The 23,328-nt window shown below is 40.0% G+C and overlaps 1 protein-coding gene across 16 annotated transcripts in view; it reads left to right on the forward strand.

Annotated features, from left to right (window-relative positions):
- Neb (nebulin) overlaps window positions 1-23,328 on the forward strand; it is a 214,272-nt gene that overhangs the window by 167,816 nt on the left and 23,128 nt on the right. For 15 of the 16 annotated variants that reach the window (XM_070023306.1, XM_070023324.1, XM_070023348.1 and 12 more), the window contains exons 128-145: window positions 872-976; window positions 1,274-1,381; window positions 5,071-5,175; window positions 7,167-7,271; window positions 7,703-7,807; window positions 8,422-8,526; window positions 8,617-8,727; window positions 9,606-9,716; window positions 10,274-10,375; window positions 10,475-10,579; window positions 10,948-11,058; window positions 11,603-11,707; window positions 13,052-13,156; window positions 16,746-16,850; window positions 19,385-19,495; window positions 19,895-20,005; window positions 20,557-20,670; window positions 21,220-21,324. In XM_070023306.1, coding sequence (XP_069879407.1) covers window positions 872-976; window positions 1,274-1,381; window positions 5,071-5,175; window positions 7,167-7,271; window positions 7,703-7,807; window positions 8,422-8,526; window positions 8,617-8,727; window positions 9,606-9,716; window positions 10,274-10,375; window positions 10,475-10,579; window positions 10,948-11,058; window positions 11,603-11,707; window positions 13,052-13,156; window positions 16,746-16,850; window positions 19,385-19,495; window positions 19,895-20,005; window positions 20,557-20,670; window positions 21,220-21,324 — 1,929 coding nt within the window. The remainder of the gene's footprint in view (window positions 1-871; window positions 977-1,273; window positions 1,382-5,070; window positions 5,176-7,166; window positions 7,272-7,702; window positions 7,808-8,421; window positions 8,527-8,616; window positions 8,728-9,605; window positions 9,717-10,273; window positions 10,376-10,474; window positions 10,580-10,947; window positions 11,059-11,602; window positions 11,708-13,051; window positions 13,157-16,745; window positions 16,851-19,384; window positions 19,496-19,894; window positions 20,006-20,556; window positions 20,671-21,219; window positions 21,325-23,328) is intronic. The other variant, XM_070023355.1, reaches the window with a different exon arrangement.

Raw genomic sequence — 23,328 nt, forward strand, 5'->3', positions numbered from 1 at the left:
TTTTAATGATAAAATACCTTTCAAACTACATATACTCTTGGGGGGTTTTTTTGTTTGTGTTTATTTTATTTTATTTTTTTACTTTTTTAATCTTTTTTTTTAATTGTGAAAATATCATACAGAGGGGTTACAGTTACATGGGCAAGGTAATGAGTACATTTCTTATCAAGCATTGTTGCTTCTTCCTTTGTTTCCCCTTACCATCCCTTCCCATTTCAACCCTCCCCCCACCCGTCCCCCCCTCAGCCAAAGTTGTAAAGTTCATTTTTTGACATAACGTCTTTTACATCTCATTGTTGCTATACTCTTGTTTATTTAACATCTGTTTCACCTTTGACATGGAAAAATAACTTAAAAGATCATACATATTCAAACAATATGTTAGAGTGAAACAGTACTTGTCAAGAGTTCAGAGAAGATTCTAATCCTGCTCTGAGATTCATTCTACATGTGTTCTCAATATAATCTCAATGTCATGGAACCTTCTTTTGTCTCTATGGATATAAAATATATTGGAAGATATGGGCTGGGAAGTTGGCTCAGTGGTAGAGTGCTTGCCTTGCATGCATGAAGCCCTGGGTTCAATTCCTCAGCACCACTAAGCAGAAAAAAAGCCAGAAGTGGCACTGTGACTCAAGTGGTAGAGTGCTAGCCTTGAGCTGAAGAGCTGAGGGACAGTGCCCAGGCCCAGAGTTCAGCTCCCATGACCGACCAAAAAAAAAATTTTTAATTGCAAAATAGAGCCATTATCTCTCCACTCTACTACTATTGCTAGCAAATACAAATTTTCACTAACATTTACAGTTAGGATTTCTCCAAGCCCTCTACCTCAGTTCTGAGAATTATCTCATTCTTCTTTCCCACCATTCAGATCAAGTACAGGAAAAAGTATGAAAAGTCAAAGGACAAATTCACCTCAATTGTAGACACTCCAGAACACCTGCGAACTACAAAAGTCAACAAACAAATCAGTGATGTAAGTAGAAGATACTTACTAGATAGTCTCAGATTTAGAGAGACTGGCATCTTGGGTTGCCACACATCTGGGAGATTACTACCATTTAAATGGGAGGGAGGGAGCCAGAAATACTGCATGTCTGCTCAGCACAGAACTCTCCTTTCACAGCAAAGAATTTTCCCACCCAAATTGGCACTAGCCACTAGCAAAGGGCGTAGAAGTGCCTGTTGAATCCACAGAATTCTTTTTATGCATTTCTACCTTGCATTTTACATTGAAAGTAAAACATCCTCTCTGCTCTTTAATCTCCTTCAGATACTTTATAAATTGGAATACAACAAGGCCAAACCCAGAGGCTACACGACAATCCATGACACACCCATGCTGCTGCATGTCCGCAAAGTTAAAGATGAAGTCAGTGATGTAAGTGTCTTTCTTCTTGACCTCTCTTGATGTGATCTAACAGACCCTGGCTCAGTGACCTATTCCTGTTTACCAACCAGCTGAGAACTTAGCAAATTAAAGTAGTAGTCATCTACTTTGCTTATGATTCTGTGCATTGACTGGGCAGAGCTGAGTTTGTTGCAGGTGACAGAGGCCCAGTTAGGCTTCCATATCCAAGTGGCTATTCCACAACAACCTAGTCCCAGTATATAAGGCCCACCCCAAGGTACTGTGAAACTGAAGAAAAAAGACAGATCCAGGTGAATCCAGGGATTAAGTGGCTGGACTCACTGACAGAAGCCTGGTTCTGGGCAGTAGCAAGACCTTTATTTTACAACAGAAGGAAGGAGATAGATAGATAGATAGATAGATAGATAGATAGATAGATAGATAGATAGATAGATAGATAGATAGATAGATAGATAGATAGAATTATTATATAATATTATATATATATATATATATATATATATAAGTCAGGACAAAGGGACATCATCTAAACTGGAATGAGTTTAGATTATCTTAAGATATATCACAGATGCACGTTCTTGGCCTCAGGATCAGGTTGTAAACTCTAAAGATTTTATGTATGTATAGCTTGCTGGGGAATGTTACAGGAAAAACTAACTAGATTACTGGGACAGTCATGGTTTTTACAAATGAAGAAGCTGAATCATTTTTTGTTGTTATTTTTTTTATTGTGAAAATACCGTACAGAGGGAGTTACAATTACATGAGCAAGATAATGAAGCTGAATCCTTATAATAGCTTAGTCACCTGGCTAGCAGCTGATGATTTTCATGGGCTGAGAGCTTGACTCTGAAACCCCATCCACATGGCATTGCCACGTGTGTGGACATCTCACAGTGTGATGATGGCATCCCAGGAAGCAAGAAATAGAAGTTACTATTTTTAGAATCATCACAGCATTGTTTTCCCCATTTTTTATACACTCAAATTCTAGGGCATGTTAGGCATCTATCTTTCTGTCACCATAACAAATACCTGAGATAAATTAATTTATAAAGAGAAAAGTTTCACTTTGACTCATAATATGAGAGGATTTAGCCCATGATCAATTGGCCTTTGCACCTGTGGGAAGATAATCAGAGTAGAGACGCATGCAGAACAAAGCTGCTCACCTGATGGCTGAGCCAAAAAGAGAAGGGGGAGAAGGATAGGATCCCACTATCCTCTTCAAGAACAAACCCAATGCCTAGGAGTCCTCTCCCCACCCCCCAGTTGTGGGGCTCAAATTCAGAACCTGAGTGCCATCCTGAGCCTCTTTGTGCTCAAGGCTAGCACCCTACGACTTCAGCCACAGTGCCAATTTCTGTTTCTGAGTAGTTAATTGGAGGTAAGAGTCTATGGGGACTTTTCTGTCTGGGCTGGCTTCAAACCGAGATCCTCAGATCTGAGCCTCCTGAGTAGCAAGGATTACAGATGTGAGCCACTGGTGCCCAGCTAGAAGTCCTCTTACTATGCTCCACCCCTTACAAGTTCCTCCACAGACACCACAGACAGGGAACTAAGGCATTACCACATGGGCCTCTGGGGGATATCCTGTTGCAATAGGGAAAGAGTATTCAATTCCACTGGATGAATAAATGGCAAAGCCTCACAGCATAAAAACAAGTTAAATAGGAAATACTATTAAAATCATTATAAGTGATTTGTAAATGACATGTAAACTATGTAATGTGTTATAAATTCTGTTAAACTCTGTAAACTTTATCTTGACTAAGAAGACCAAACTAGATCAAGCACCGGTGGCTCACACCTGTGTGTAATCCTAGCTACTCAGTAGGCCGAAGTCTGAGGAGCATAGTTTGAAACCAACCCAGGCAGAAAAATCTGTTGAACTATTATCTCCAATTATCAAGCACAAAGCCAAAAGTGGAGCTATGGCTCCACTAGCACTAGATCACTATTCTCCACTGAATATAGCTAAGGGACAGTGCCTAAGTCCTGGGTTCAAGCTCTAATACAGGCACAAAAAAAATTTTTAAACTAATAGTCTGAATTTGAGGAGAAATTATATTAAATTTAAATGTTGAGCCTACCTAGTTTTGATAGTTCATACTTGTAATCCTAGTACTTGGGAAACTGACACAGGAAAATCTTGAGTTCAAGGCCACCTTGTGAGACCCTGTATCAAAGAAAATTTTCTTGGCTTGATTCTGTAGTTGAAAACTGGCATCATTTTAACTGAAAAGCAGAGTCAGTATCTGAAATAACTCCATGGCTCCAGGAGAGTACTGAAGCAATGTACACGTCCCAATGTCTTGACTGTGGCTAGTGCTCAGGATACTTTGTAAATGAGTAACAATGTCCATACTCCTGATCTCATGTCAACACCCCCCCACACACACACACCCCTGAACACACTCAGTAGATAGGTTAAGAAGGCAGAAATGTATAAAGCATCTTAGACATAGGAAACGTGTTAAAAAAAATTCTTACAACTGAGCATTGGTGGCTTCCTTGTAGTCGTAGCTTAGGAAGCTGAGATCTGAGGATCATAATTTAAAGACAGCTGGGGCAGGAAAGTCTGTAAGACTCTTGGCAGTTAAACATCAAAAGGCCAGAAGTGGAGCTGTGGATCAAGTAGTGGAGTGCTAACTTTGAGCCAAAAAGCTCAGGGACAGTGCCCAGCCCCTGAGTTCAAGCCCTAGAAGCAGCACAAGGAAAAAAAAAAATCTTTCAGCTACAATCATGAACAGCAGATGTTCACAGATGCCCATCCGTAGATATCAGTTATATCTCTTACACCACAGGGGGGAGCACTTCTACAATCATATCCCCCATTTTCTGATTATAAGAATAATGGAAAAATATTAATTTCCAGGCCTTCCCCTAAAGATACTGATTAAGATAATAATAATATAGGTTAGTGGTAAAGCCCAGGACAAATCCTATTGTGGTACCTTAAAAAATAGTTTCCCTTGGCCTTAAGCCACATTAAATACTGGGAACCTTCTTCAGCAGTTAGGGCCCAGTATGGACTTGTTCACTAACACCATGAAATTTAGAAGAAGCAAAAGTGGATGAAGCTAGAAACCCTGGGCCCAAGAGCCTAAGCTTTCCTTCCCACCCTCCCATCCAAACCCACACATACCAGAACTTTCTAGATATGGCCCTATCAGGGACAGCAGTGATTTCATCCACCAGTTCATTCATCATCAAAGACTCAAATTTCCATGTACTGGACACTAGAAATGAAAAAGTGACATAAAGCCTTTGGCTGAAAGTGGTTCTGAAAGAATAGGCAAATTCACAGTCACACTATAACATGAAAACAGGAAGCACTATGGGAGCACAGGAGAGCAGGACCAAATTCTGTCCATAGGGACTGGTGGGGGAACTGCCTGCACTATTAGCTGTTTTCAAGATGTTCAGAACCCAGACTTTGCTGGCTTGGGAAAGGGGGAAACAGGCATGGAGAGCCATCAGCTGGTCCTTCCCGCACAAACTGGGTGTTCCGGAGGATGCTGCTAAGATCTCAGGGATGACCTCAGAGCTGGGCACCTCTGCATAGCCACATCCTTTCTTCATAGCTGACTTGTAAAGAATCTACCTTAGAATTCATTGTCTGTTACTGTTGCTTTTTAAAATATTTAGTAGTCTGCTACCAGAAACTAACTTTATCACTTTGTGTCCACTCATAGTTGAAATACAAAGAAGTTTACCAGAGAAACAAATCTAACTGCACCATTAAGCCAGATGCTGTTCATATCAAAGCAGCCAAGGATGCCTACAAAGTCAACACCAATGTAAGTTCTGGGAAGTTATCCAAGCTCTTTGTTGTTTTCCTGCTCTAATAGAATACCCAAGACCGAGTAACTTATAAAGGACAGAGATCTGCTTGACTTATAGTTCTGGAGACTTGCAAGGTGGGGAGTCTTGCAGAAGCACCTGGCACAGCCCTTTCTTATGGCATCATCCCATGGCAGAAAGTAGAAAGGAAAGAGAAAATGACCAAGAAAGCAAAAGGGAACTGCTTTTATACCATGCTTACCCTCAAGATAATATATATATATATATATATATATATATATATACATACATACATACAGATGTATATATATTATGAAATTATAAGGGCATTAGTCTGATCCGGAAGCCAGAGCTCTCATAACCTAATCACCTTCTAAAGGCCTCATCTTTTCATAGCATCACAATGGCCATGAATTTTCAACATGGGTTTTGTAGGGGACATTTGAAGGCCTGATGGGGCCACTTCAGCTTTTGCTTCTTTTCATCCACATATCCTCCAGAGACTGAGCTCTAATGTGTCAACATCAAGAGCTATGCCCCCAGGAGCATGGACAATAATGCCAAAAACTTTGGCTGCCTTTGGTAACATGGGGAAGTGTGAGGGTGGTCTTTCCTCATGACACATGGTGGGTGATGCTGAAGTGAAATTGCATCAACCTCTCCCCTATGATCCTCTCTGCCACATGAAATTCTGAAGGAGACCGTATTTGTCACATGGTGCCCTTGGGTTGGCTAAACCTTCCTCCTGCTCAGATTCTCCCTGCACTGACTTATTTCTGTGGTGCATCCTAAAGACTCATTCACAGAAACCGTCTTGTACATTTAGCGGAGCACTCACTTTTTTTAAATGCATAAATGGTATAATGAAACCATAGTAATCCAACTAATGTCCATCTTGCCAGGAACATGCTTTTTTCAGAGCAAGCAAACTCGGTCATCTATAGAAGCTAGCAGTTGGCTTGTTTGCAGTACCCTTTCAGCAGGTTGATGGATAGGGAAGCATGGAAGAAGAGATAAGGGACAGAGGGAATGTAGTGCATTTTACATGGTAGAGCCCAGGTTGTGTTTGTGTGGGTATTATCTATGATGAAATGTTTTTGATGTTTATTGCAACAAATCACTTTAATGTTTCCCATGTTGGAACAAAAATGCTTTTTTCCCAGTAAAATGGGAGGGGGAATTCTCATTAAATAATTTGGTTAAAAAGCATGGTTAATGATAGTGTGTAAATATACCTCAATAAAAATAAGCATTAGGGAAGAATGAGACGTGCCTGATAGGGTGACCTCTCTCAGACACTCAGATTACATGCATTCCTGTGCCTCCAATTTGCAGTCCTAAGCAGCCAGTTCTCCAGAACTTAGTAAAATCTGGACAGTGGACAAACACCACAGAAGCTGGCAGCCTGCCTGGAGTCCAGCCCCTACTTAACCCTTCACGGCACTTCCTTAGCTGACTGTTTTATTCAGCTGTTATGAAGAGTTAATTGTATAAGGGTTTATCATTTTTTAATTTTACAATTTATGAAGCACATGGAAAAGGTTTGGTATGATATAAATACCTATAGTCCTGAATTTGGTTAGAAATTTGAAAGTACTAGACTCTGATGAAACTGGCCTGGCAGTTAAGAGAGTGTGCAGAATTATTTAACCTAAGGGCTTTTTAAAGTTTCAGCCCCTACTGAGGACCAAAAGGTATCAACAGATGACATCTGAACAGTTGACTAGCTGTAAAAATTGTACAGGAATTTTAATGGGGGCGGCCTCTCTGTTATACTGAGAACCGTGATTTGTGACATGTTAAAAGATTAGAGTATGGGATTGGAAGCGTGGGTCAGTTTGTAGAATGCTAGCCAGTGAGGAAAAGTGTCAGGTACCAAGTTTGAGGTCTAGTCTCTGATTTAAAAAAAAAAAAGGCCAGTGTTTCTGTACTTTGTGTTTATGAATTTAATCTTCTGAATGAAGTGGTTTCCATTGTATTAAAACAGCTGGACTACAAGAAGCAGTATGAAGCCAACAAGGCCTACTGGAAATGGACCCCTGACCGACCTGACTTCATCCAGGCTGCCAAGTCATCCCTGCAGCAAAGCGATGTAAGACAAGAGACCTGCACAGTGGTCCTCCGTAACCCCCGTGGTGGTGGTAGAAACATTAGCTTGTGTAAGATCCACAAGGAGGAGGGTAAAAGGCAAATTCAAGACCTAAGCTTGGCCGTTAAGGTCAATCTCCTCCTGGTGCGCTAGACACTGGGGCCCAGAGTCCTGACTAAGACAGGAGGAAAACCTGGACAAAGGCAGGCTAGGAGAGCCTGAGCCTGGCTCCTGAGTGGAAAGGAGGAACCCCACAGGTAGTGACAGTGAAGGTACAAGAAGCCCCTCCTCCCTTACTCTGGGAACATAGTAGACTCCTCAAGAGAGCTCTTGGTTGGTTTAAGGCTTAATGAAATGCCCAGCTTCCTCCTGTGCCAGTAACCCACCCACCCCATCCCTTACCCACCTCTTCCTCTGCCTTTCTTCCATCACAGTTTGAATATAAGTTGGACCGAGAGTTTCTCAAGGGCTGCAAGCTATCTGTCACGGATGATAAAGACATGGTTCTGGCCCTCAGGAATTCTTTAATAGAAAGTGATGTAAGTATCCATCCCTTCCTCGATACCTAACCTGACTCCATCTTCTGTGGCACAGGCACCAGGGATACATGGGAAAGGACAGAGCTGCTCTGTAGGTGCTGACAATGGCTCTGCCCTGAGTGGATACCAGAGATGCTTAGCTGAGTGGCTGCTATGCAAAGGCTGTTAACCCCAAGTGACAGTTCTTGGTTTATACCATGCCACCAGACGGTCCACACAGCACAAATGAGGATTCGGAAGGCCTGGCCTCATCACTTTTTTTCTGTGGGACCATACTCTTCCCACACTGCAGTTTTCCCATCTATGGAGGAGGAAAGTGGAGCCACAGAGCTGATGGAGAGTCCGTACTTGAGAATGACGAGAATTAAAGTCTTCTGTACTAAGAAAGACCTATCATGAGACTTTGTTATAAAAATCTTGCCTTGAAAGCAATAAGGGAAAAGACTGTTTAACTATTTTCCAGAATATCCAAGCGTCAGATCTTCTCGTTGAGTTCAGTGTTGCCAGTTCATTAAAGATACTTTGCTCCCAACTACATTTTTGGGGTTTGGGATTTGAGTAAAGATGTACAGGATGCACAGAGAAGCTAAAGCAATGCTTCCTTCACCCCACAGCTGAAATACAAAGAGAAACACATCAAGGAAAGAGGAACTTGCCATGCTGTGCCTGATACTCCTCAGATCCTCCTGGCAAAGACTGTCAGCGGTCTGGTGTCCGAGGTAACGTTCCAGCACCCTATATGTTACGCTTCTGTCTTGGACTGCAGCCCCAGGCAGACGGATTAACAAGCTCTCTGTGGATTCCCCCAGAACAAATACAAGGACTATGTCAAGAAGCACCTGGCCCAGGGCTCATACACAACACTGCCGGAGACCCGGGACACAGTTCATGTCAAGGCAGTGACCAAGCATGTCAGTGACGTAAGTGCCCAGCCCCAGAGCTCTTAGTGGCAGTGTGCCACTTTACCATATACCTGGTGGAAGAATGTATACTGCCTTTCACTTGCAAATGCTCTCATTTATATAGCATCCCTCTACCCATTAATACATGCATGTAAACCGTACACTCTAGTCTAAAGATCTGATATTGCCTTTATAATTGTGGCCAATGTGGGTCTTATTATAGAACATTATCTAGCAATGTAAGATATAATAATGTTAAAAATGGGAGAGAACAGGGAAGATTAAGAATGGCCTCTTCGGGGCTGGGAAGGTGGCTCAGTGGTAGAGCACATGCCTTGCATACCAGAGGCCCTGGGTTCAATTCCTCAGCACCACATAAACAAAAAGAAAAAAGCCGGAAGTGGCGCTGTGGCTCAAGTGGTAGAGCACTAGCCTTGAGCTGAAGAGCTCAAGTGCCCAGGCCCAGTGTTCAGGCCCCATGACCGGACCCAAAAAAAAAAGAATGGCCTCTTCACCACTGAACTGCTAAGCAATTCGAGAGGTCAAAGAACCTCAGTGTGCCTCAGCAATTTCTGACCACTGTATCCTTACTCAAAATGCTAAAGTCATTGTACTATTACATTTTATGAGTCTCATATGGTTTTATATATTTTAAGATAAAGGAATTATGAATACAAAAGTTCAAATTCCTTATACTCAGGTCTCCAAAGAATGCTGGATGTTTCTAGCATTGTGTTCCCAGACAGAAATAACAAAAAACTACAACATGGGCCCCAAGTGCTAAGTCTCAGATGGATGCCAAACTGGATTTTCTGGAAGGTCTTCTGAGTGCTTCAAGTGAACTAGTTTTATTCCCAGCTGCTTCTGCTCACATGAATAATTCTGGCTCTGTTTAGACAAATTATAAAAAGAAGTTTGTCAAGGAGAAAGGGAAGTCCAACTACTCCATCATGCAGGAGCCTCCAGAGGTGAAACATGCCATGGAAGTGGCCAAGAAGCAGAGTGACGTACGTGTCCCCTCCCGACATTCTCAGGGGCCCACCAGGGAAGCAGGTCCCAGATTGGTCCCAATGCCCTATCTAGTGGTGGTCACCATAATTTCTATATTTACTAATTACAAAAACATGGTAGTAGGCTCCATGTCTCTGTGCCTCTGATCATATAAAATAATATTTATTGAAATGAACTTCAGGAAATAGAAATACAAGAGGGGTTTGGGATTTTATTTGTTTTTTGGTTACTTTTTTTTCTTACCTGTTCATTTATGTCCTTAAGAGGGCCAGGGGGGGCACAGAAATGGAGGGGCAAAGAGTGAACAAAGGCAATAGTGATACCTTACTAGACTGTATATTGAAAATGAACTATACGACGTGGGTGGGGATGGGAGGGAAAAACAGGGGAAAAGCAAGGGAAGGGGTGATAAAAAGAAATGTACTCTTTACCTTGTGAAATGGTAATGTACATCACTTTTCATAATAATAAAAAATATTAAGATAAAAATGACAGTGAAAAATGTTAAGACAGAGTATCTTGAGTGAGTAAGCATTTTCTTCCTCAAATAAAGGTCGCTTACAAAAAAGATGCCAAAGAGAGCCTGCATTATACCACAGTGGCTGATAGGCCAGACATCAAGAAAGCCACACAGGCAGCCAAGCAAGCCAGTGAGGTAAGGGTAGAGTTAAATATTCCTGATCCCCAACAGACACTGTCAACAGGGTATTTATCTTCAAGGTCTCATTGCCCATTGTGGTTTTTCTGGATCCAGGTGGAGTACAGAGCTAAGCACCGCAAGGAAGCCAGCCATGGACTAAGCATGCTTGGTCGCCCAGACATTGAGATGGCCAAGAAGGCAGCCAGGCTAAGCAGCCAGGTAACACATGCAGATGGCCAAGTGGTGATGCTAATATACCTTACAGAGAAGTGATTCCCAGCATGAATGTGCAATATTGACAACCAAAGGGACCCGAGGTCTTTACTTACACTGCAGAGCTTTGTAAAGTTCAGAGGGCTTTGTCTTGTCCAGGCTGATCTCATGCTCCACTTTACGGATAGTCATCTAGGAGTCTGTGTTTAACTGTCCTAGTCTGGAGGATAAATTTTATGAGCTCTCTATGTATAACACATGCATCTTCTTTGATATGTATATTTTCATTATTCTTTATTTATATATTCATTTGTCTTCAGTTCTCAAGTTAATTGATGTTCAGGATTGATTCAGATGCTTGCATTTACTGTTAGGTTAAATACCGAGAAAATTTCGACAAAGAGAAGGGCAAGACACCAAAATACAATCCGAAAGACAGCCAGCTCTACAAAACAATGAAAGATGCTAATAATCTTGCAAGTGAGGTATGTTTTTAAATTCTGGCAAAGATAGCCATACTACTCTATTTTAGCCATGTATATTTGTATAATTTAGTAGTGTTGAATATGTTAATCATTGCTCAGATATCCCTATACTATTTCCTAAACTTTTTTCATCACCACAAAGAAAACCTGTCAGTTCCTACTTGCTCTCAACTCCTGATAACCTCTACTTTCTGTCTCTTTGGGCCTACTTACTTTACAGATTTCATTGCATTATAATAACGGTAGTTGCCTTTTTCTATCTGGTTTATTCTAGAATTTTCAAGGTTCATTCATATTGTAGCATGTATTGAATTTATTTAATTTTATGGCTGAATGTATAATTTTGGCCACCTGTGCATGGAAGCTTGAGGGTTCTTTTTTCCACCTTAGGCTATTGTGAATGGGATGTGATTAGTTTGGTGTTCTCTCTCTATATATATAACTATTACATTTATACAATCATGGATTCCTTACTGTGATTTCAATTAGAGCTATTTTCTAGCTATATGATTTTTCTTTTGTTCTTTTCCTCTTGAACATATAGGTTAAATATAAGGCCGACCTGAAGAAACTTCACAAACCTGTGACTGACATGAAGGAATCTCTGATAATGCATCATGTCCTGAATACAAGCCAACTGGCCAGTTCTGTAAGCTGGGTCATTTGTTCCAGAGACAGCCTGTCTCTTCCACCTGCAAACCAATTCCTTCTCTGAGCTCATGTACTCTCCTGCACTGCTACTCATTACTTGATTTATTACGAAGTTGCTTCTATTTGAGGGCATGACACCGAATTGCAACATTGATCTTTTACATCTCCATCAATAATAATACCTCTCAGAATGTAAAAATGCTTCTACTTAGACAGGGGTATAGTTCAGTGGTACAGAAACTGTTTAGCATGTTCAAGGCCCCGGATTTGATGCCAGCAAACACATACAAAGAAAGTTGGTTTTTTGTTTTGTTTTGTTTTGCCAGTCCTAGGGATTGCACTCTGGGCCTGGGTTCCATCTCTGAGTTTTTTTTGCTCAAGGTGAGCACTTGAGCTGCAGCACCACTTCTATCTTTTTCTGAGTAGTTAATAGGAGATAAGAGTCTCACAGACTTTCCTGCCTGGGCTGACTTGAACTGCAATCCTCAGATCTTAGCCTCCTGAAGTAGTTAGGATTACAGGTGTGAGCCACCTGCACCCAGCTAAAAAGACATTTTTACTTTTAGAATATTTGGCTTTTTTTCTAACTGGTGCTCTACCACTTGAGCCATACCTCCACTTCTGCCTTTTTGTTGGTTAATTGGAGATGAGTCTCTCAGGTTTGTCTATGCATGCTGGTTTCAAACCTTAAGCGCAGATCTGTTTCCTAGGTAGCTAGGATTATAGCTCTGAGCCTCTAGACCCCAGTCATTTCTTATTTCTAAACTACTTGACATGGTTATCTTCCACTTTTAGAGTTTTAATTGTTATATTTTATTTATTAGCATGAATTGGTTTTACAAAGGAGTTTTATTATTATATTTCTGTACATGTAGACAGTGTAACCTGATCAAATAGAAGAGGTCTTCATGACTCTTCCTCTTAAAACAATTTAAATAGATTTCACTGTTCTATTTTTTGTTTTAATTTTATTGTCAAAGTGGTATTCAGAGGGATTATAGTTACATAAGTAAGGTAGTGAATACATTTCCTGTCAAACTTGTTACCTCCTCCCTCATACTGTTCTATTTTCATACAGGCTTATAATCACTTTTAGCCTTTAACTACACCTAACTTTGAAAAAGCCATGCAAACAGTGTTCACGTCTAGTATTAATGGACAATACTGAACTTGGATCTTCATCTTTTAAGATTTTCCTTGCAACATCGTATCTCCACACAAGTTGGTGCTTGCTTATCTAAGTTTGCTCTTAACCATGATGCTGTCAAAGTGCCCAAGGAGGAAAATTTTGGAATATCAAGCATTTTTTCACCTGTTTCCTCTTCTGCCCCCTTCCCCTCAGTACCAGTACAAGAAGAACTATGAGAAGAGTAAAGGCCATTACCATACCACACCTGATAATCTGGAGCAGCTTCACCTAAAAGAGGCCACAGAATTACAGAGCATAGTAAGTTCATCAAGATTGGCTTTCCCAGAACCCCACATCTATTTATCTACAATGTCAAAAGCATACCATGGATTTTGTATTAAGAATGATGCTTTGCTGGGCACCAGTGGCTCATGCCTGTCATCCTTGCTACTTAGGAGGCTGAAATCTGAGGATCATAGTTTAAAGTCAGCCCAGACAGAAAAGCCCATGAAATGCTTATTTCCAGTTAATCACAGAAAACATCAGAAGTGGAGTTGTGGCTGAAGTGGTAGAGTGCTAGCCTTGAGCACAAAATGCTCAGGGGAGTAACATGTTCAGGTCCTGAGTTCAAGCTCAAAGACTAGCACAGAGAGAGAGAGGCAGGGAGGGAGGAAGGGAGGGAAAAGGAGAGGGAGGGGGGAGAGGATATGATATTTTAAAGGCTATTGTTTGAGATAAGTACAAAGGCAGAGGGATTCCAAATTCCCTAACTGTTGAAAACTGTTAGGTACAAGCATTTATAATAGTGGGGAAATATACCTGCTATGTGCTCTGCAGGTATATTTCCCCACTATTATAAATGCTAGAAGCATTAAGACTGTCCCAAAGAACACAAAAACCCTGATATACCCCTCTGATCTGGGCCAGATTAGGAAACAGAAATGAATGATAGACGGTGGGGAGACTTTGGAAAACAGAAGTAACACTACCAGGTTTGCCACTGAAGAAGTTCCTAGATATATAAGAAATTACTGAACTTGTAAAATGACTAGTGATTGTTGTCAACATTATTTTTTTTCTTTTTTTTTAAATTTTATTTTATTTTATTTGAGAACATACTGTACAGAGGGGTTACAATTACATGGGCAGGATAATGCATACATTTCTTACCAAGCATTGCAGCCTCCTCCTTTGTTTACCCTTCACCTCCCTTCCCAGCCTCCCCCCTCCCCCCCACCCAATCATACCCCCCTCCCCCCCCCCACACCGACATTGTAAAGCTTGCTTTGACATGACATTTTGTAATTCTCCTTGTTACAACAGGTCCACCTGAATCCTTAAACGACTTGTTTGTCCCCATCTCCTCCACATGTTATACTGACATCAAATAAAGTGAAAGCGGGGGTTACACTGTGGGGGAGGGACATACAAAGCAACAAAGAAATAATCTTATAAATGCGTTAGAAATACATGCATGAAAGAAACGAAAACATTAAAATACATATTTAAGGGTTCGTTTTCCTAACATCACATTATCTGATCTTTTCCGCTTGACTCATACCTATACTAGATATTGCAAATAAGGGAAACCATGGGACCTATGTTTCTTTGGGCCTGGCTTACTTCACTTAATATAATTTTTTCCAAGCCTTACCATTTCCTAACAAATGGGGAAATGTCATTCTTTCTGATGGAGGCATAGAATTCCATTGTGTATATATACCACATTTTCTTGATCCATTCATCTACTGAGGGGCTTCTGGGTTGGTTCCATATCTTAGCTATGGTAAATAATGCTGCAATAAACATAGTTGTGCTGGTAGCTTTAGTGTGGTCTTGTTTGTATATTTGGGTAAATGCCCAAAAGTGGGATTGCTGGATCATAGGGGAGATCTATGTGAAGTCTTTTGAGGAACCTCCATACTGCTTTCCAAAGTGGTTGAACAAGTTTACATTCCCACCAACAATGAAGTAAGGTTCCTTTCTGTCCACATCCCCTCCAGCATCTGTTGTTGTTAGAGTTCTTGATTTTTGCTGTTCTAACTGGAGTGAGGTGATATCTCAATGTTGTTTTGATTTGCATTTCTTTTATGGCTAGGGTGTTGTCAACATTATTTAGATCTCTTTTTGACATTAGCTAGAGAGCTAAATTACTAGAAAGTTCCTGTGGGAAGCAACCTATGCCCCCAGGCCTCCATTCTAAGGTCTTCTTAGAACCAAAAGAGCTGAATATATGGGATATCATCATGAGCCTTTCTGTCTTTCCAGTTTCTCCACTATATAATATGAATGCTCAATTACATGGTGTAAGGATCAGAGAATTTTATTTATATAACAGCCTTAGGAGTCTTTTTTGAGAATGTCACGTTGATTAGAAATTCAGTTGACCTATAAACTAGTTTTCCTATCTATGTAAATTTATATTGGCTACATTAAATAGCCATTGATGATCCCGAGAGTTGTTTACTTATTAAACTACATGTATTATTACAACAAGACTCACTCCAGATCCCTAATAAAAACTCCTGTTCAAGAAAAATTGGATGGGGCTTGGAAGGTGGCTCAGTGGTAGAGCACTTGCCTTGCATGCTCGAGGCCCTGGGTTCGATTTCTCAGCACCACATAAGCAAAAAGAAAAAAGCCGGAAGTGGTGCTGTGGCTCAAGTGGTAGAGCGCTCACCTTGAGCTGAAGAGCTGAGGGACAGCGCCCAGGCCCAGAGTTCAGGCCCCATGTCCGGACCAAAAAGCAAAATAAAAGAAAAAGAAAAATTGGAGCTGGGTGCTAGTGGCTTATGCCTGTAATCCTAGCCAACTAGGGGGCTAAAATCTGAGGATCAAAGCCAGCTCAGGCAAAAAAGATCCATGAGACTCTTATCTCCAGTTAACCACTTGAAAACTGGAAGTGGAGCTGTGGCTCAAGTTGTAGAACACTGCCTTGCACAAAAAAGCTCAGAGACAGCACCCAGGCCCTGAGTTCAAATCCTGTAAACAACAAAAAGAGGAAATAAAAATTGGAGATTTTCTTTTTTTAACTCAGAGATACTGGCTAATGTTGAAACCAGATTTTTAAACCTCGTGGAATTTTAGGAGTTCCATAACAGGTCTTGCCACTTACTCCTATATAGCAAATAAAGAGACATGGTGAAAAGTGAAGGAGGAAGGTTTATTACATGGCACAGGCATGCCATGGGTGATAACACTTTAGTATATCTTCAGACATTTTCAGGGACTAGACAGAGCCAGGAGCAGGGTATGAAAGGTAGTCATGGGTAGCTTCCCAGTCACAGGCTAGGCCTGCTTGACTTTTATGTCAGTCCTTGTTTTGGAAAGATTCCAGGATAAACAAGACATCATTGCCTGGTGGATGGTCTGTTCTGAAGAAACTCTATCACTGGTATTTTTACCCATCTTTTGCCATAAGGATGTTGTCCATTAGTCTTGCCTTCCTGGAACCCAAGGTGATTGCAGTGTGATTGCAGAGTGAATGAGCTTAAAGCAAACACACACATAAAATGGAGGCAGTGACACCGAGCTTTTCTCTTGCTTTTAGTTAACATGGAGCCCCAGCAAAAGCACCTTTTAAACACTCCTCCAATGCTATTTATTGTTAAAATGTCCACAATCAGACTTTAGCCAATCTTAGGCAACATTTACATCAGCTAGTTGTCAGTGATTGTTTGGGTTCCTTGGATCTAAATATTGATTATGACTTTCAAACAGCAATCGTCCTCCCCACAGGCAACAACAAAAAAAGTGCTGAATCTAAAACACAACAGGAAAACTGTTATGAGTGGCAATGAAAAGGGGCTAATTAGACAAAATTTACCAATCAAAACATCTTGACTTTAAACTGGTCTCAGTCTAGGAGATGTTCAGCAAGATTTCTAACAAGACTTTCCATCAATAGGTGAAATACAAAGAAAAATATGAAAAGGAACGAGGAAAGCCTATGTTGGACTTTGAGACTCCGACATACATTACTGCCAAAGAGTCTCAGCAGATGCAGAGTGGGGTAAGTTCTCCCAAAACACCCCAGACAGTAAACTTATGAACACCACCTCTGCCACAAACATATCCAGCCTCCTGTTGTCCAAAGTGGCAGAACTTTTGAACATGTGATCATGAAAATCTTTCTCATTGCAGAAATTCTCCAGTTCATCTACATATTTAAAAAAATTCTAAGTAGTAGATATTTTCCATATTTCTATAACCATTTTCATAAAATTAGAACCAAGCAAACTATTCCTAACACTGGGAGGGTAGGGGAATAGCCTGAATTGAATTTTCTCTGATAAATTAAAAAGTTCCCTCCATAGACAGATGCATCCCTGGCTTTGGAATGCTGTCCTCTATAATACACACCTCAGGTCAAACAAAAAGGGACCAGAGGAATCAAAACTTTGGTAAACCAAAAGTCAAAGTATCACATTTCCTGTTCTAGAATTGTAAGTGGATGCATTTTTTAAAAATTGCTTTTAATTTAAGAATGAGGAGAGAAGTAAATCTTAGAAAATCTATTTCATTCGCCGGGCACCAGTGGCTCATATGTATAATCCTAACTACTCAGAAGGTTAAGATCTGAGGATCCAGTTCAAAGCCAACCTAAGAAGGAAAGCAATGTGAAACCTTTATCTCCAAATACTACTCTGAAAATGCTGGAAGTGGTGCCATGGCTCAAGTGGTAGAGTGCTAGCCTTGAGCAAAAGAAGCTCAGGGACAGAGCCCAGGCCCCAGGACCAGCAAAAAAACAAAAAAAACAAACAAAAAAAAAACAGAAGAAAGGAAGGAAGGAAGGAAGGAAGGAAGGAAGGAAGAAAGGAGGGAGGGAGGGAGGGAGGAAGGGAGAGAAAAAAGAAAAAGGAAAGAAAGAGAAAGAAAAAAGGAAAGAGAAGAAAGAAAGAAAGAAAGAAAGAAAGAAAGAAAGAAAGAAAGAAAGAAAGAAAGAAAGAAAGAAAGAAGAAAGAAAGAATTTGAATTTCATGGGGAAACAGGTTATTAGAAATATGTTTGCCACTCTTCCATGGGAATATCATTTAGTTACAAAGATAAATGCTTTGCTTGTTCCTTTTTTTAAATAAAAGTTTGAGTTTTCTGATGTATAAAATACCAAATAAAGCCATGATTTGGTGGCTTATGCCTGTAATCCTAGCTACTCAGGAGACTAAGATTGGAAGATGGTAGTTGGAAGCTAGCCCAGGCAGAAAAGTTCAAGACTTTTATCTCTAATTAACCAGCAAAAAGCTGGACATGGAGCTGTGTCTCAAGTAGTAAAGTGCTAGCCTACAGCAAGAAAAAACTAAAGGATAGGCCCAGATCCTGAGTTGAAGCACCAGTACTTAAAGACACACACACACACACACACACACACACACACACACACACACACACACACACACACACACACACACACACACACACACACACACACACACACTAATTTCAAACAACTAGTAAGTCCAAGTAAAGGCTACATGGGAGTTCCTTCTACTATTCTTTCAACTTTATAAATTTAAAATTCAGTTGGGACTTTTGAAAGTACACCAAAAATGTACTTTTAATATATATTCCAAGCTTCCTTGACATAGTAGAGAAGAGGGTCTGGGAGGTAGAGTGACCCTTTCTAACAAAACCTCAAGATTCTTCTATGTATTTTTGTCCATCTAACCTACTCAGTGGTTTAAAAAATAGGCCCCAAATGGATGTTGGTAACTTAGAGCATCATAGTAACTATTCAGAGAGCTACAATCCTGAGGATCATGATATGAAGCCAGCATGGACAGAAAGTCTGTGAGACTCAATTTCTTATTAACCCACACAAAGCCTGTATTCAGGTGTAGCTCAAATGGTGCTGCCAATTATGAACAAGCAAGCAAAGCAAGCTCAAGGGCCTAAGTTTCAAATTCCAGTAGTACCAAAAATTGAAAAGAGGTCCAAGCCACTTGTTGCTTACGACTATACCCTAGAACTTACGAAGGGATGACCATGTGCCAGGTATTGTAATGCCAAAGCCAAGCAGTACTGCCTGTAAGCAGTAGGCGCTCCATAAATGTTTTCTAGAAATGAAAAGATTAAAAAGAATCATACCCAGCCAGGTTGACAGCCTCAAGAGGAAGGATAGTTCTAGGACACTGGATAGCCCTGTTTCACGAGCTTTACAAATAAGCATGCTTACAAAAAGTACCAACTTGCCTTTAGTGACCTGAGGTTCTGCTTCCTGTTACCCCCTCCCAATTCACTTCAAGTTTTAAAACAAAATCTTTTATCCATTTTTCCACTCTTGTGGGGAACAGCCCCAGTCACCACCTTAGAGAGATGATGGAGGTTTGGAGTATCGATCTTTCTCAACCTCTGAGTTTCCATGGAGCCATGTTGCTTTAAATGAAACAGTTCCAGAACAATCAGACGACATGTTTCAAATGTGTGACCCTCAGTAAAACTGTGCTTAGGAGGCCATACACGGTAAAAGAAATGTAATTTTTTTCTTCCTAGGATTGAGAGATAAACTGTAACAGATTCTTTTTTGTCTTTCCTCCCTACTCATATTAGAAAGAATATAGGAAAGATTATGAAGAATCCATTAAAGGCAGAAATCTGACTGGCCTGGAGGTCACGCCAGCTTTATTACATGTCAAATATGCAACCAAAATAGCAAGCGAGGTAGTGGCCGCTTGGTCTTTTCTTCTCCTCTTGATCCAAATAATGACACTAATGACACTTAACAGTGTGTTCCTGCTGCCGTTTCCACCACCTCCTCTTCACATGTTTGGTTTTTCCACCTAATCTATCACCCCTCTTAATTCTTCTAATTGTTGAATAGATTAGCTCTAATAAAAATGTGCTTATTTTAGCATTCCATTCACTTCTAGTCTTTTATTTAATACTTAATATTAACTGGTCAAGCCTATACCCTGCCTTTATTCATCTTTACTTACTCAACCACTAGCTGTTAAAAATTGGAAGGGTTGTTTTGTTTTGGGGGGGAGTTTTTTAACTCTTCACCTAAGAAAACAACCCAGACTCTCTTGTCAGTGCTGTTGCTTTTACTTTGTGGTATAGAAAGAGTACAGGAAAGATCTAGAGGAAAGCATCCGTGGGAGGGGTCTCACTGAAATGGAAGATACTCCTGACATGCTACGAGCAAAGAACGCCACTCAGATCCTAAATGAGGTGAGACCATAGCCAAATGCATGAACATAGTTATTAGGGTTTCGTCTTCCCACCCAAGTCACAGGAAGAGAGAGAAATAGAGGCTTTTTGAATTCCAAGTTGGATATGCACCATAATTATTAGCCATTTAATAAAATGTCCGTTTCCAAGGAGAATTAGTATGTCCCATAGTGGTTATCACAACCAATTATTTACCTGTATGAATTAGCCTAGACAGATTTGGTATGTGGATTTAAATTAAAACATCATATGATACTAGAGTGGTATGACATTAATCCTAATGTGTACCAAGCCAGATCTGATTTCAGTTTTAACTTTGCAAGTAGAGAATTAAAAAGGCATTCAAAAGGAGGATTTACATTGGTTCACACTGACAAAGCAGAATGGTGTTCCCACAATAACCCCTAAACATATCACTCCATCTTTTACATGGACTGAAAGTACCATGACACTTGAGGTGATATGTTATTTGGATTTGTATCCACTCCGGTGCAGGTACCATCTACTAGTAGAAGTTGAATGACTTTTTTTTTTTAATAATTCTTCTATAGAAAGAATATAAGCGAGACCTGGAGCTCGAAGTCAAAGGAAGAGGTCTGAACGCCATGGCCAATGAAACTCCAGATTTTATGCGGGCCAGGAATGCTACTGACATTGCCAGTCAGGTCAGTTTTTCTATTCCATGTCAATCTTTCAAAAATGTAGTTGTGATTAGAAAGTCATAATGGACATTGTCGTCTTGTTTATAAGTGGCAGTCAAATGCACATAGTGGCATTCTTGAACATCTTCCTGTTTCTTGGTCAATCTTCTTGTTTACACAAAGAATTCTTCAATTAGTATATTTAGGAAATTCTTTCTTTCTCTACTTTCAAGACCTACATTTAACACATCTTTTACAATTCCAGTATTAAGTGGTATGCGGGTCTTATATCTTACCTCTTATTCTGCCAGCCTTTTGTAAAAAAAAAAAAAATCCATGTTTTACTATCAGTTATGTCCTTAACATTACTAAAGCCTACATTGAACTAGACAGTAAGTCTGAATGATTAAGACCATCTTTTGGACTCTCATTCTTTAATATAAAGCTATAAACATAATAGGAATAAATGTCTGTTAAATGTCCAATGAATGAGTCCATCTTGCAAAAAAGCACTATTGATTACCTGTTTTAATCAAACCAAGCACTTACCCAAATGCTGGTCTCCTTCTACAGATTAAATATAAGCAATCAGCAGAAATGGAAAAAGCCAATTTTACTTCTGTGGTTGACACTCCAGAGATCATTCATGCCCAACAAGTCAAGAACCTTTCAAGCCAGGTAAGAACATTGATCAGACTGTCTTTTCATATGCCCCAATCAAACTTAACTTAAAAGTATTTCTGTTAATACTTAAAGAGACTTTTTTTAAGGAGACTTTTTAAAAGTCACAATTTCCCCCATTTGAACAGAAAAGCTTTACCTCTGATATAGAATTACAGCAGAGTTTTCTGTTAAGATTTAATATATTAACAAAGGGCTAGGGATGGATGACAGTGGTAAGGTACAAGGCCTTGGTTTGGTCTTAGGTACTGGAGGAAAACATCTGAAAAATTATAAACGATGTGGGTGGGAGCAGGAGGAAGAAACTGGGAGAGAAGGGATGACATTGTCCAAAAAGAAATTCATTACCTGACTTATGAAACTGTAACCCCGCTGTACATCACCTTTATCATAATATATTGTTATATGTTATACATAGTTATTATATATAATTATGAAGGGTCTTGAAAATATTGAAAAATTCTTACATGGTACAATTCATAATTAATATATCAATATTGTAACATGTAAAATTACTATGCGTATGTGGGAGAGCCAGGAAGGCCAGCACACTTTGGGCTGCTAGAGCCTCAGAATGGCTTGGGAGGGATTAGTCATGTGACTCTTTTGGGGCTCTCTCTGGCTGGTGCTTCAAAACCTAAGATCTGGCCAAGTTATTTCCTGCTCAATAACTAAAGTGCAGTGTATACCTTATAACTTCTGAACTTCTTACTTGGGAATTAAGACAAATAGTGAAAGCTCACTCACAAATTCAGGGTATGATAATCAAGTGTTTTTAATACCAAGGAAATTCAGGGTCTTTCTTCCTCAAATATTTTGTTTCATGTTCCATGTGCAAATAGATTGGTCAGAGATCAAAATTATCTCTGAAACTAGAGTTGCAAACCAGTTGAGCAGCTTTTATTTAATCTTTAAAAACTAAAAATAAAAACCAAGAGAACTGCTTATTTTCATTTCCCAGGAAAATGAGGGATCTTTTTTCATATATGCTTGGGTAAATAAAAGTCATCCAGGGGACTTCTCCTGAACAAAGCATCTGTTTCTGAACTGCCTGTTCTCCCAGAAACTTATATTTTAATTGTGTCCAAATTAGGTTTTTTTAAAAACTAGGACATTTCTTTTATGGCTAGAGAAGTTGAGCATTTCTTCATGTGTCTATTGGCCATTCTTATTTCCTCTTCAGAGAAGTCTCTTAGTCTTTAGCCCACTTATTAATCAGGCAGTTGTTTGAGAATTTGTTGTTGGGGGATTTAATTCTTTTGAGTTCTAAGTATAGTTTAGATATGAGACCCTAGTCCATTGTATGGCTAGTCAAGATCTTCTCCCAGTCTGTGGGCTTTCTATTGATCTTTCTCATTATGTCCTTTGCCATGTAGAAGCTCCACAGTTTCATGCAATCCCATTTGTCCAACCTTTCTTTGATTTGTTGTGTTTCTGGATCTCTATTAAGAAATTTTCAGCCTGTGCCAAGGAGACCTAGGGTTTCTCCCATTCCTTCCTGTAATGTTTTCAGGGTGTCTGCTTTTATTTCGAGGTCTCTGATCCATTTGGAGTTGATTCTGGTGCAGGGTGATCTATAGGGATCTAGCTTTAGTTTTCTACAGGTATTTAACCAATTTTGCCAGCACCATTTACTGAAAGGCTGTCTTTCTTCCATTCTACTTTTTAGCTCCCTTGTCACAGATTAGGTGGCTATAGGTTTGTGGGTTCATTTCTGGGTCTTCAGTCCTATTCCATTAGTTCTCAGGGCTGTTCTCGTGCCAGTACCAGGCAGTTTTGATTACTATTGCTTTGTAGTAGAGTTTGAAATTTGGTATTGATATTCCTCCAGCACTGTTCTTCTACTAAGGATTGTTTTTGCTATTCGGGGTCTTTTATTGTTCCATATGAATTTTTGGATTGCTTCTTCTATTTCATTGAAGAATGATGTTGGGATATTTATAGGTATGGTATTGAATTTGTATATAGCCTTTGGCAGTATTGCCATTTTCACGATGTTAA

The sequence above is a fragment of the Dipodomys merriami genome, unplaced genomic scaffold (assembly GCF_024711535.1).
Source record: "Dipodomys merriami isolate MVZ:Mamm:240054 unplaced genomic scaffold, mDipMer1.0.p SCAF_1, whole genome shotgun sequence".
NCBI classification, from domain to species: Eukaryota; Metazoa; Chordata; class Mammalia; order Rodentia; family Heteromyidae; genus Dipodomys; species Dipodomys merriami.